The 13,380-nt window shown below is 41.4% G+C and overlaps 1 protein-coding gene across 6 annotated transcripts in view; it reads right to left on the bottom strand.

The window, feature by feature from the left end:
* The window catches only part of ralgapa1 (Ral GTPase activating protein catalytic subunit alpha 1), a 62,320-nt gene that overhangs the window by 11,052 nt on the left and 37,888 nt on the right, over positions 1-13,380 (bottom strand). For all 6 annotated transcript variants that reach the window (XM_046412453.1, XM_046412447.1, XM_046412452.1 and 3 more), the window contains 2 exons: positions 12,807-12,965; positions 11,232-11,359 (listed from right to left, as the gene is read on the bottom strand). In XM_046412453.1, the coding sequence (XP_046268409.1) occupies positions 11,232-11,359; positions 12,807-12,965 (287 nt within the window). The remainder of the gene's footprint in view (positions 1-11,231; positions 11,360-12,806; positions 12,966-13,380) is intronic.

Here is a 13,380-nt window from a genome sequence, read left to right as displayed (position 1 = left end):
TTTCAGACAGTAATGTATATCCTGCTCATAATATCCTGGGGTATAAATCTATACTCCTCACTATACTCACTCATGTAAACATGGTAACATGCTTACATGGTAAGCAAGAGCTTCATTTGCCTACAGACAAACTGATTAAAGTCAAACTATTTTGGCTGCTGGCAAAAACATAAACTCACATTCAGCTGATTTTGCTTTTGGCACACCGGCCATTTACAAAAAGAAATTTAATTTATTTAATTTCCTTAATTTAAGTGTCACCTTCACAACTTTCATACTTCTTTCCTATTAGGTTGTTTATGCGGTTTGACAGCCATCAAATATTTGGAACATTAGAAACACAAAATTAAATTTTTATTCTTATTTCATTTTGTTCCTGTAGTTTTCTTAGTTGTTTCCTGTGTTCAATCCTGTTTTGTGGGGCAGCTTTGCATGAAATTATTATTAGTATCAAAAGGTGCAAACCAGTGAGGTTAAAGCAAATAAACCCACACTGCATTCATACATCTCTGCCTTCATCCATCCCTCCCTCCATCCACCATAAAATCTACTGTAATTGAATTTCAGATGGCTCTTATTAAGTCATTAGCAGAAAAATATCTCTTTCGGGGAGAAAAAAAAAGAAAGAAAGAGGGAAAATTATGAGAGAGAAAGAAGGAGAAGGGCCGGCGAAGGAAAAAAAAAGGAGAAAGCAGAGCAGAGAAAGGCAGACAAGAGAAAGAGGAGAGAGCAGGCGGATAAAAAGGCTCTTTTGTGTCGAGTCAGAAACTCATTTTCTTGTGCGTGGCTGAAAAGAGAAGAGAGGGTAAAGTATTGGTGTCGTCTCTAGCTCTCCTCTCTCTCTCTCTCTCTCCATTTCAGGCCTTTTCTGCCCCTCTCTCTCTCTCCCGCAGCGCAGTTCATTGTGGCGGTGTTCGACTCCTGTGATCACTTGAGACTGATGGAGACTGTAGGAGGAGGCAAGGGGAGGAGAGAGGGAGCTTGTTAGCACGTTAGGAGCTGGACCCACTGGTGAGATGTGTGTGTTTGGGGGTGGGGGGGGGTGATGTTTGTATGTAGGGTTGTGTGTGTGTGTGAGTAACACATTCTGCATACGGACACACAATTCTAATACTGATAACCTTCAAGCCAAGCTGGTTATTGTGACCGACTTGGATCAGAATGGGTCCATTTAGTAGTTCGAGTAGTTTTTTCTAATTGTTCGGATATTGAAAAAACAATACAATACAATGCAATTAACGTTAAAAAAACAAACAAACAAACAAACAAACAAACAAAAACTGCAGTGCAGTCCTATGAAGTGGCCTATTTAAAAAATCGATATGGTATGCTGGTTCATTAAATGTCCTGACTCTCAGTTCTGAGTAATTTCTGACTTCCATGCATCAACAGGGAGTTCCCATGTTGATGGTAGGGAAAAAGTGTCCTAAAGGAACACAGTTTGTTTGAAGAAGTAAAAAAATCACATGCAAGAAATTTGGACTAATGTTGCAATATTTGAACAAAATAACCCCAGTATGTTTTTTTGATTACCGTTTGGTACTGGGCAAAAAAAAAACAACAAACAAACAAACAAAAAAAAAAACGATTGTAGAATACTGGCAGCCTTATTGTTTGACCATGACAATGGACGCCCATAGTATTGTAGATGAAAACAGAAAACAACATGAAAACTGATGATGACACAGTTAAAGCTCCAAACGGCATCTTGTCAGTTCAATGTAAACAGCACTTCCATGTCTACAGGCCCAGCTGGTCTGCTTTATATTGAAAAATGTCTCAGTGATAAGCGAGCTAGAGGAGCCGACGCTGACGGGTGCAGCTTTCTCTGGACAGCGTGGACTCACTGCTATTCAGATTTCTCCCTCAACTTTTCATGAATCGTTTCCTTTGGTTAAACAAGGCAAACCAGAATTCACTTTTGGTGAATGAGCAAGAACTCCACTACTGTAAAGTGGTACAACCTGTCCTGTTGCAGCAACAGCTTGTGATTTTGGGTGATTTTGGTTGTGAACAAATCAAACATTTCATGTTTAAAAACATTTCATGGTGAAGCTGACAACAATTTTGAAAGCCAAAAAATTAAAAAGGGAACAACACAACATCTATCCTTTTTCTAAAGCTTGTCTACAAGATACCCCTTCTCAGAAACCCACACAGACAGATTCTCACTCTGCATTTCACACACACGCACACACACACACACACACACACACACACACACACCCTATCTGTCCTCTCCACCCCAGGCATTGGAACAGACAACAGAGAGAAGGACATCAGAGGGATAATACAATTGGAAAAGCTTTACAGCGTGTAATGATAAACCTGTGTGTGTGTGTGTGTGTGTGTGTGCCCATGCCCAAAGGAACAACCTAATGGGTTTATATCTTTCTGTGATAGCAATGATATGGAGGCTTTGTGATTTCATTAAGAGTGTGTGTGTGCGTCCATGCACGCCAAAAGATGAGGACAGCGATAGGTTGGTCTAATGCACTACTTATTGTTAGGAGCCGACATGCCCAGAAACAAACACACACACACACACACCCTTCCACAATCATATTTACCTCTATTCATCTGCTCTATAACCCAATGCAGAAACAGAGACCGAGTAAGAAAACAGACGTGATACATTAATTGGCCCCTTGTCACCCCACTATTTCACCCTTTGACATGTGTACGTACACACACACACAAAGCACACACACACACCCTCCCTCCTCCCTGTCACCGCTGGGGAGCCCTAAAGCTGCCAGCGCAATTACAAGCTTTATTTAACAGACACACACAGCAAAGTGCACAAACACACACACCGCATGGGTGTCAGTGAACATCAGTGGGGCCATAACAATAATTCTCTGATTAAGGAGATGGATCCTGTTCTTATCTGCAGGCTCTAACCACAGTTGGACAATATTCAACCTGCACACCTACATACACCCATATAAGCACATCCTTAATATGGATATGTGAGATGACATGAAAAATAAGCATTCCCTGGTGTTCTGTACAGACGTTAAGAACAATCTACTTCTCATCTTCCTACATGTAACACTTTGCATATGCACTCTACAATACGCTTTTAACACTCAGAATAACTTGAACATTAAGATATAAGATAATAATCAGTTTTATAGGACAGGTATAACACTCTAATACAGCTCAAATGACTAAATACTCTTAGTTCACTGACAGACAATTTAATCTCTTTTCGTGGTTTTGACTTCTTAAATGTAATGATTCATGTCTTTTCCTGATCTCAACTTATATTAAACTGAATATATTCAGGGTTTAAACTATGAGTTTGTAGAAACAAACAACAGGAAGATATCATGACTGAAGTTTTACTAACAGTATGGTAATGAAGTAAATTATATACAGATCAAATTTTTGTCATTAATCAATCATTAGTGATTGATGAACATCCTTACTCTCAGCTTATAAGGAACACGGTCTTCATTCTGTCTTTTTAAGGCCCAACTGAAGACGGATATTAGAGCTTATGAGCCTGGGCTGCATGCTGTCGTGGTCTTGGTCATCCGTGACATCCCAGTCTGAATTTTAAACACCTTGTCACATAAAAATACTGACATTCATTTACACACACTCTTTCTCTCTCTCACACACACACACTACAGATTAGCTTGTTTACCAGTCAGAGGGGGGTCTGCTCCAACAAGATGTGATCAAGCCACTGATGGCTACAACTCATGTGTCTGCACAGCTCTCTGTGACAAGGTGTGTACGTGCACACACACACACACACACAAACAGACGCTCGGTCATTACATGAATCATACATTTTCTGAAATTAGACAAAAGAAAAAAAACATGATAGGACATCAGTAATGTCTAAAGCAACACCCCTCGCTAAGCCGGCAATTTGCCTTTTCTCTCATTTAAGTGTCAGTCTGGGCACTCAGACATCCACATGTACGTGGCAGCAAATACTTGATACTGTAGGTTTTCTGATCAACTCTACACCATAGCAGCCTATCAGCTATCACACACCTGCTTTACAATGGCATAAATTCACTTTCTTTAAGTTAGTGGCGAAGATGAATGTTAAGAATTTAAGAAAAAATATATTTTCACTGTTCCTCGCAAAACTGCCATGTTAATCTATCTTAAAAAGTGAGAGACTGAGTAATCTACTGTATAATTCTGACACAAATCCATACAATAGCAGACGAACATTTGTATTATTTTCATTATTCACCAAAGCGTCAAAGGTCACAGTGCTAAAATGTGCCTGTGAAACACGCTGAGATCGTAAAAAGGATCGCGCACACTCACACACGTTTCCCTGAGGAGAAGTGGAAGAGATTAGTCGTGACCCCTCCTCTCCACCCTTTTTCTTTTCATTTCCTCTGTCTACCCAATGGGAAACAATTAACCACAATCATCCCCCCCACCCCCATGCATTCACTCACAGGCTTGTATTCATTTCCTTACCCTAAACCTCCAATACACAGACCTTTAACCAAATCTTAATTGCATCCTAAAGCATCAAATACCACTCACTGTTTGGTGCTTTCTTTTTGCCAGCTTATAGAACACTTTGTAATATGTAACAGATGAATAAAATATATTCATGGTCATCCATATTTTACAACATATAGAGGCTTTAGCTCTCATTGTGGGTTCATATTTTCTGTTTTTGTTTTTGTTTTTTTTAATAAAATATCAGAAATTCTGACGAGATCTCAATGCACGTGCATCAGCAGCTGTAATTACCATCTCACCAATGTGTTACATGAACAGTTCAAACAAATGCAGCAGGATGCAGCCTGAAGACAGGCTGCAGTGCAGCTTTCTTTAATGTCAAACAAAGTTCTGCTTCCCTGGCTTATGGGTATAGTGGAGCTCAGGGGAGGTTAAGGATAACACGACCCCATTTCAGCATCAGCAATAACAAAATGTCTTCAATTTGTAAGGTTTTGCCCTCACCTTTCTACCATGGTGAGGAACACACACTCCTTGTCACACACAGCAGATTGTAGCCTCACTGGGACAATAGGCTCCATTGTGGGAGCTGGCAAAGAGAAGGCAGGCAGGCCGCTAGGCGTTTGGCTGCGCTTGATGAGTGAGAGTGTGTGTGTGTGTGTGTGTGTGGATATGGGGGATAATAGCGCTACATGCCCAGAGCTGCCATCATTTCACTGGGAACAGAGTGTGAAAGAGAGGGGAAAGGCAGTGACACACACAGGCACAGAAAACACACACACAAACACAGCATCGCTATCACACTGAGCCATATGCTGACCCCAGCCTCAGTGCAGCTATCTCTGCCAATCAACTACTAGAGGGGATGTCCCACACACACACACACACACACACAAAAGTCGCTCTAATCCTGAGAGGTAAATATATACACACATGCAACACTGATACCATGAAAGTCACAAGTGTAAATGGAGTGATGATATATACATTTGAAAATTCATCCACACAAACACACACTTGCTGGAACTTGTGTGTATATGCGTCTATGTGTGTGTGTGCATGTGTGTGTGTGTGTGTGTGTGTAGGTAACAGCTTAGTGTCTCTCCAACATTGTTCCCCAGGAACACAATCAGCCAGAAGCAGATGGAGGACGGCCACAACTTGTTCTTTCACACACTCACTATCCCTCTCTCTCACACACACACACGCACGCACGCACACACACACTCAGCGTCATCAGATGGTAGGGCAGCTGTAGGCGATCTAACAAGATGAATCTCAGCCAAAGTGGTCAAGCAGTCTACCGTGGCCCCTCTGAAAGAACTCCTGATCACAAATCTGAGTTTTAAGGACAGTTGTAATTTTAGTGGTCCACTTCGGAAAAGAAAAAACAAAGTGTCTCAGGCTTTTTAGGAAGTCATGAACTTCCTACAATTATTATATTGTATTTACACCTTTTACTAATTTGCTTATACTGACATTGTTCATTCGCTTTGGATAACCTCTGTTGCTATTGAAAGTGTACTGTAAATAAACTTGACTTATTGCCTTATCCACTGTGTTTAGAAATTCTGCATTTCAAACGGCCGGTGTTACTCAGTAATTTTCTTATTGTTATCAAGACTGGACCCAACAATATGTTAGTTCATCTCTCAGTACTTCCCCATTTCCTTTCTGTGGGACTCCTTCTAAGGATGTAAATTTTTCAAATCGGTTCAAAATTCAGAATTTCCTACAACAGCTGAGCTCTGTGGTATAAAGTAAAGTGCTTTTGCTGAGGATGATGTATTAATCCACATGGTAATGTTGGAACATCTTGTCTTGTCCAACAGTATGGCTCACTGATGTGTTTTTAATTTAATATTTTTCATTTTAATGTATATCAAGCTCTAGTATTATGTTAGTTGGATCAGTTCATTGTTGGTTTTGGGAATTGTTTATAAAAATAAAAAAACACTTATTCCTCTTATTCCTCAGACATTTACTGAAAGTACTGTCACATAGCACTTTCAAGATCTGCCAACTGCCATAAAACTCAACAGGGGAAGAAGATGGGGCAAACATGAGGAGCAACAAGCTGTTTTGTGTGGCGTTCTTGTATTGTATATACTATTCAAAGAGTTTTTGAGCAATTATTTTTCTTGGCCTACTTGAATAAGAAACAGACATTCAGTGCATTAAAAGAAACATTAAAAGTGCACTGGATGCTCAACTGAACAGAAGTTGAGACAGCGGATTCAAATATGTCTTCCACCGCGTGTTGCGATTGGTTTCGCTGGCTCCACGTGGACTGTAAGACTTTTATGTGTTGTCACAATGCAGTCATTCGCAATTTCCTGTAATGTTGCTAGGTCTTGAGGTGGGAAACTGGCAGTGCAGATCTCTATGACTATTGATCCCTATACCCATTCATTTATAACCTCATACAGGAAGTGTCTGTGAACACTTCAGGGGCAGGCCGCACGTGTGAAAGGGAGGTATTCAGTTCAGAGTTCAGAGGAACTGATTCCACTACGGTGGGCTACAATAGGAATCCATTTTTCTTTACTAAAAGTTTTGCTGCTGTGTGTATGACACATCAGAGGTTGGGGTTTTAAAGCCCTGTGTGTGTGTGTGCGCGCGTTGCAGTTCAATCAGTGTGAATAAAGAGAAGACTATAAGGACAGGGGCAGAGTACAGTGCGTGTGTATACACATGTGTTGGGAAGTCTTGGATTGCTTTTCTTGCTGCAATGAGCTGATTTGTGAGATATAGCTGTGCTTAAACACAGCTGCCCCAACAGCCTGGCACTCTGTACGTATGTGTATGTGTGTGTGTGTGTGTGTGTGTGTGTGTGTGTGTGTGTGTATGTGTGTGTGTGTGTGTGCTGTTGGATGGCTCTAGTCATGGTGAATGAAAGATCAGAGAGAGAGAGAGAAGGCAGATGGACCACCCTGAGGGCCAGGAGACACAGACAGACAGCAAGAAGCGGGTGGGGGAGGGGGAGGAGAGGGAGAGAGGGAGAGGGAGAGAGAGAGAGAGAGAGAGAGAGAGAGAGAGAGAGAGAGAGAGAGAAGATTAAAAAATGCCAGTTAACCACTGACACACTTTGCCCCGGAAGCCTTCTTTCCTTCTCTCATCCCTTGCTTACTTCTGCATCAGTACCATGTGGCACTTCAGGGGCACACAAGGACATCTAACCCTCAGGTACACTACACACTCTGCTCATCTTTGCCAACAAAAAGGTAAAAGCTATGCAGTATATCTGCCTATAAGGCTCCACCTTTGTTGCTGCACCCATACTGCACAACTGGATTGCTTTAATGTCCTTTAAATTCAGCAATAACACATACCAAGTTGACAAATTCTGTTTCAGATGTGACACATCTTACAAAGCATTTTGAAATGAGAGTTTCTACATATCCGCACATGGGGACAATTTTTTTTCACATTTTTCTATAATTGTATTGCCTTGTCCCTGAATTCCAAAAAAACTGGATGCTGAGAAAAACATAAATCAAACAGAATATAATTGGCCAATCCCGTTTGACCTATACTGCAAACAGCACAACAATAATTTATTAATTAATAATTGCTCAAAAAACACCTGTTTGGAACATGAAACAGGTTCACTGCTAACAGGTGACAGTGGTTCACATGCAAGGATGAGGCGAGGTTCACCACTTTGTAAAACACATGATTCTGTAAAGGATACTACTACATGTGTTCAGGGACACTTTGTAAAGCTGTTGCTGATAAACAGTTTGTTTGGAGATGACTGCACTATGGTTTTATTCACGTTCCACAAAGGGTCCCAACATTCTGGGAATCAGGATTGCATTATCTTTTAACATGTTGTTCCAAACATTCATTAACTTTTCATAAGTTGAAATGAAAAGTCTGAAAAAAAAGAACAAAGACTTAAAAGTAAAGACATCTGAAAAAAGAAGAAAAACAGACAATATGAAAAGCAGAGATTTGAGATCAGGATTGCAGCACTGAGATAAGGGAGTTAAGAGAGAAGAGGCAGAAAATACAGAGAAAGAGTTAGAGAAACAGATAGAAATGATGATAAGAGTGATACAAGACAGGAGTTTAAAAAAAAAAGAACAACAAGATGAAGATGGATATTAAGACAGAGATGCCGAACTAGAGAGACAAGAGAGGGGCTAAAGGAAAGAAAGAAGTGACAGAAGTAGAGGACAGAGTAGGGAGGGAGTGGTGAAGAGACAGAAGAGGAGAGGAAAGGAGAGGAGAGGAGAGAGGTGTGTGTAGCAGAGAGAAGGGGAGTCAATAATGACTGATTACTGTAATTCAGCCTGTCAGAGACATCGACCTGCTGCTACCACCAATCAATACACACCAGGACACTCGCAGACACACACAACAACACCTCAAAACGAGCATGTGCCACACATGTGTCATCAGGCGAGTGTGCATCTCACGCTCTCACACACATACAGTAGGTGTATAAATGTACACAAAACCTTACAAAAACTTAAGGTAATTGTGAAGATGTCTACATGTCTGCACACTCGCACACAAAGTGTGACATTAATATGTGCAAGAAGGTGCACATGCACACGCATACACAAACACACGCACATTCAAACACAATGAGGTCGGGGAGGGGCTAGCTATGAGCGAAAAACCCCACACTGGGCCTAACAATTTTAAGTCTCGCTGGGTGGACGTGCCAGAGCAAAATGGCTTCTTCAACCTCTCCCCCTGCCCTTCCCCCAACATCCCCCTCCATGCTCACTCCACCTTCTTGACCAGCAGCACCTTCAAAACTGATATTATCTCCCTGGAAAGAAGGGAGAGGGAAAAAGGGAAGAAAGTGAGGGGAGAAGGGGAGAAAAACAAGCGTTGAGAGAAAGTTGGAAAGTTTGAAAAGAGGGAAGAAAGAGAACGTAGATATGAAGGACAAGAGGGAAGTGGACACTGAAGAGACAAAGTACAGTGAAGAAGGAATGAGACAAGCAAACAAGGACAAGAAAGGGCAGGGGAAGAAAGCAGGATATGAAGAGGAGACTTAAGATGAGATGTAAGGGAAATAATGACAGGAAAAGGAGAAACTCAAGGGAAAAAGATGCATACAAAACTGTTAGATAGGGTGAGATTACGTCAGCTGAGTTCTAGTTTCTGGGCTTAGTGAAATTTTATAATAAGAAAGGGGCTTATTAATGTATTCAGGTTTGCACGATGGGTTGTACAGGTACAGGTTGTATCCTAGCATGCTTTTACCTGTTCATCCACACTGCATCTCCATCAATGTGTGGCTACCTGTTGCAGCTGCTGCCACATTCTTAACTGAGAGAGAGTGAGACACCTGACCTCTGAAAAGCTCCTGCTCTCTCTCTTATAAGATGTTCCCCAGGTGGGGAAATAACTTGTATGTGATATACCAGGAATGGTATGAGCACATCACTGGCAGCTATCAGTCTGTATCAGCAGCTCACATGGGCTATGGGATAGCTATGCTAGCAGAGCCTGCCATACCTAATGACAGAACTTAAGCATACTGCTCTGGCTGCTAGCATTGTATGCGTGTCTAGCACAACAACATGTTTTCTAACAGCTTTATTGCCTGTCTCCATCTTTCCCTCGCTCAGCTCAAGAAGACAACCTTTGGAATTTCTGAGTACTAGAGCAATGCTTAGATGATGTCAGTGGCAGCAGCAATGTGCCAATGAAGGCACTGAACTAGATTACTGGCAAGCATACATATTAAGAAGAAATCGAAGAAGAACACGAGCTTCATATGCTCAAGGTGACTATGCTGTGTCCTAAAGCGTTGCTGTTGGCATTCATCCAGAATTCATACCATGAACAATGGCAGATACAATCGTAAAGCCTGTTTTGTCACGCTGCAGAAAAATGGAACTTATTTGGATATGAGGGGCAGAAGTGAAGGAGAAGAAGAAAAGAAGAGACAGACAAGCAGGCAGACAGGAAGACAGTATCATTAATGGGTCAAATTGCTTTAAGTGCTGCTTAGAAGAAATTCCAATGATGAGTCAGTAGCTCAGCTTGCCTCGACAGGGGCCACTGTCACCCCACAATGGTGTGTGTGTGTGTGTGTGTGTGTGTGTGTGTATTGTGTGTCTCTGTACACTGCTGTGCTGCTGATGAACTTGCGTCAATGCGAGTGCAACCGCCTGTCCGTGTTTGTTAGAAGAAAGAGTGTGAGAGCGTGGACACGTCTGTATTTCAGTGTGCATGTCTGTGTGTGAGACCAGGGAGCAAAGCCCCTCGTTTAGAAACAGCGTTAGAAAGGAGAGTCATCGATAAGTATTGACTGCTGGGCTTCTTCCAACCAAACTACCATCGGATCGGATCAAGCAGACAGGCTGTATACGCACCTGTCTGTCTCTTTGTCTTTCTCCCCTGCACACACACACAGGTGCATGCAGACACATACACACACGAGCTGCGGATTTCAACTTGGCCACGCACAACAAGCTCCAATTCTTGATATATGGCACTTCAGAACCAACCAACTACAGCTCTATCACACTAGCACTTATATTCTCAAAGCCAAACACCACCGGACATTGATTTGGTATTCTTAACACTTGAGCTGAGTGATAACCAACATTGCTGCTCACACTGCTGCTCGTGCACAAGGTACAATGGTGCAGATATATCCCAACAAGTTCATGTAACTGAAAAAAAGCCTGCAAGCAATTAACTTTAAAGGGCTGACCATGGCAGGTAGAAACCAGGACAAAGAACTACAAAATGGTGCCTTTGGTCTCTGATCCTGTTTTCATATTCAGAGTAGGGTTTTCAAAGGATACAAGTTCTGGTATAGGGGAATGAGGGATTTGAGAGCTCGACTGGCGTTGATAGCAGTGGCTCTGACCATGGTGGGCAATATCTTCATGTCCACGATGGCACCGTCAAACAGCGGACCAAAGAATGGCACCTACAGACACAAAGACAATGAGTGAAACAGGCATTAAAGAAAGAAATTGAGGGTTAATAATGAACCTACTGCCTATCGAAGCCTCACAAGGACATAAAATCCCTGATATTCTTCATTCAACAGAATAATTATTAGGAGCCATTGAGGTTGAGTGAACCAAGTTTAACAAATGTCTGAACCATATACTGACTGATTCAGGCTCAGGCTTTCTGATTTAATTCCCTACTTTGCTTGTGGAATCCACCAAAGAGAGTAATGTCAGCCTTTTTTTTTTTTTTATTGAATTTACTCATAGACCAGGTCTCTGAGCCATGCGCCCTATGACTGAATACAGTGGTTTGAGGACGACAACACAGAGAATATTTTATCTAACTTGTTTTTAGGATTCATGATAATTCAATATCTTTGCTTGTAGAATGAATGACACAGAATAAGGTTATGTTATTAGTGCTGTGGTATCTATGTCATACAGAAAAAGCAGAATTTTATTGTGTTAGGTCTCGTTTGAAATAGAATTATGCTATCAGTGCTGTGGTATTAATGTCTGTGTGTTTTAGGCTAATACATTAAACAGAGCAGCAATACTCAGGGCAAGACTCTCTCTAGGATTGTTAGGAAATCTGGATGCATGTCTGTATAGTCTGGTTGGAAACATAAAATGATGTACCAAAACACTGTGCAAGTTCACAATTATATTCCTACCTATACCTCCATGTGCATACAAAATATATATATATGATATATATTAGTCTACATGTTTAAATGTGTGATATAAGTCCATTTAATCTGGGAATGTAAACTATTTAATTTGGATGACAGATCGTTCTCTACATTTATTTTTTGTCTATTTCACACACTCACTCTAATAACTGCCTTTTGACCAGATTCACAGGAATGATCTGTCTTGGGCATTTGAGTCTCAGAATGGTCTTAAGATGAGGCTAAATTAGGGAAATGTTTACTTCTACAGATAAAATGCAAAGTGTGACCTGATGATGGCACTAAAGGAAAAGTTCATCAATGTTATTTTAAGTCAGATGATGTACCATCCTTTGTGAAACTGCATCCAGTTGTTGAGGCATGTTCCATCAAACCCTGTATCTCAATCTCATATGTGAATCTAGAGGATCAATCAGAAGGATTCATCCTCTGGGGACCATGACTACGTGTATTCACAAACAGTCATAAAATGGTTCCAATAGTAAAATCCATACAGTCAAATAACACTGATCAGCCAATTATTCACACTGCAGTTACACTTCCACAACAACGATGTGTAATTATTACTGATTAGCCCAGAGGGGGACTGAGTTATCACCCTGGGTTTTATAAGAAGAATCTGAAGGATTCTGATGAAATACTTAAATGGGGAGAAACTGGATAATTACACAAAATATTGATAACTGGCAGTTTGATGGCAATATCAAAATGCTGAAGATGTTTTTACCTCAGGTTTTTTGAGTATATGTATGGAGTACATGTGGTTCTTCATGGGATAGATGATGATTAGCACGTCTCCAAACTCAGTGGGAATGATCCCTCGGCGATAGTCTCTGGAATGTTCCGACCAAACAATGTGGACCTCGTCATTACCCAGGTGTCTGAGCTGGGAGGGAAAGGGAGGGGTGTAAGTGGGAAGAGGGCGGAGCAGACAAGAGAAATGAATACTAGAATCAAAACGGAATGAACGTCTAACATTTTTCTTTCGTGCAGCATAAACAGCACAAAGTCAATGCCAACACACACACACATATACACACGGGGTAGATGGACTATATCCATCATAAACCCAAGGCTTCTGATTTTGTGTGTGTACGTGCTATAGGTGGCCCCGGGGGTGATGGAGTGAGTGTGTAAAGATGGAGAATGGACACGAAGACAGAGTGAAGCTCCAGCAAGATGGAGTATGGTCTGGAAGACAGATGGGATCAAGTCTGATGCTGTGTGACTCTGTCTGTATGTTTGTGTGGGGCCTTCACATTCACTCGGTGGGCTACAGTCAGGGCTCTGACAGCTCTGTC

Source organism: Scatophagus argus, chromosome 15, assembly GCF_020382885.2.
Source record: "Scatophagus argus isolate fScaArg1 chromosome 15, fScaArg1.pri, whole genome shotgun sequence".
Lineage (NCBI taxonomy): Eukaryota > Metazoa > Chordata > Actinopteri > Scatophagidae > Scatophagus > Scatophagus argus.
This window is presented reverse-complemented; position numbering and strand designations above follow the sequence as displayed.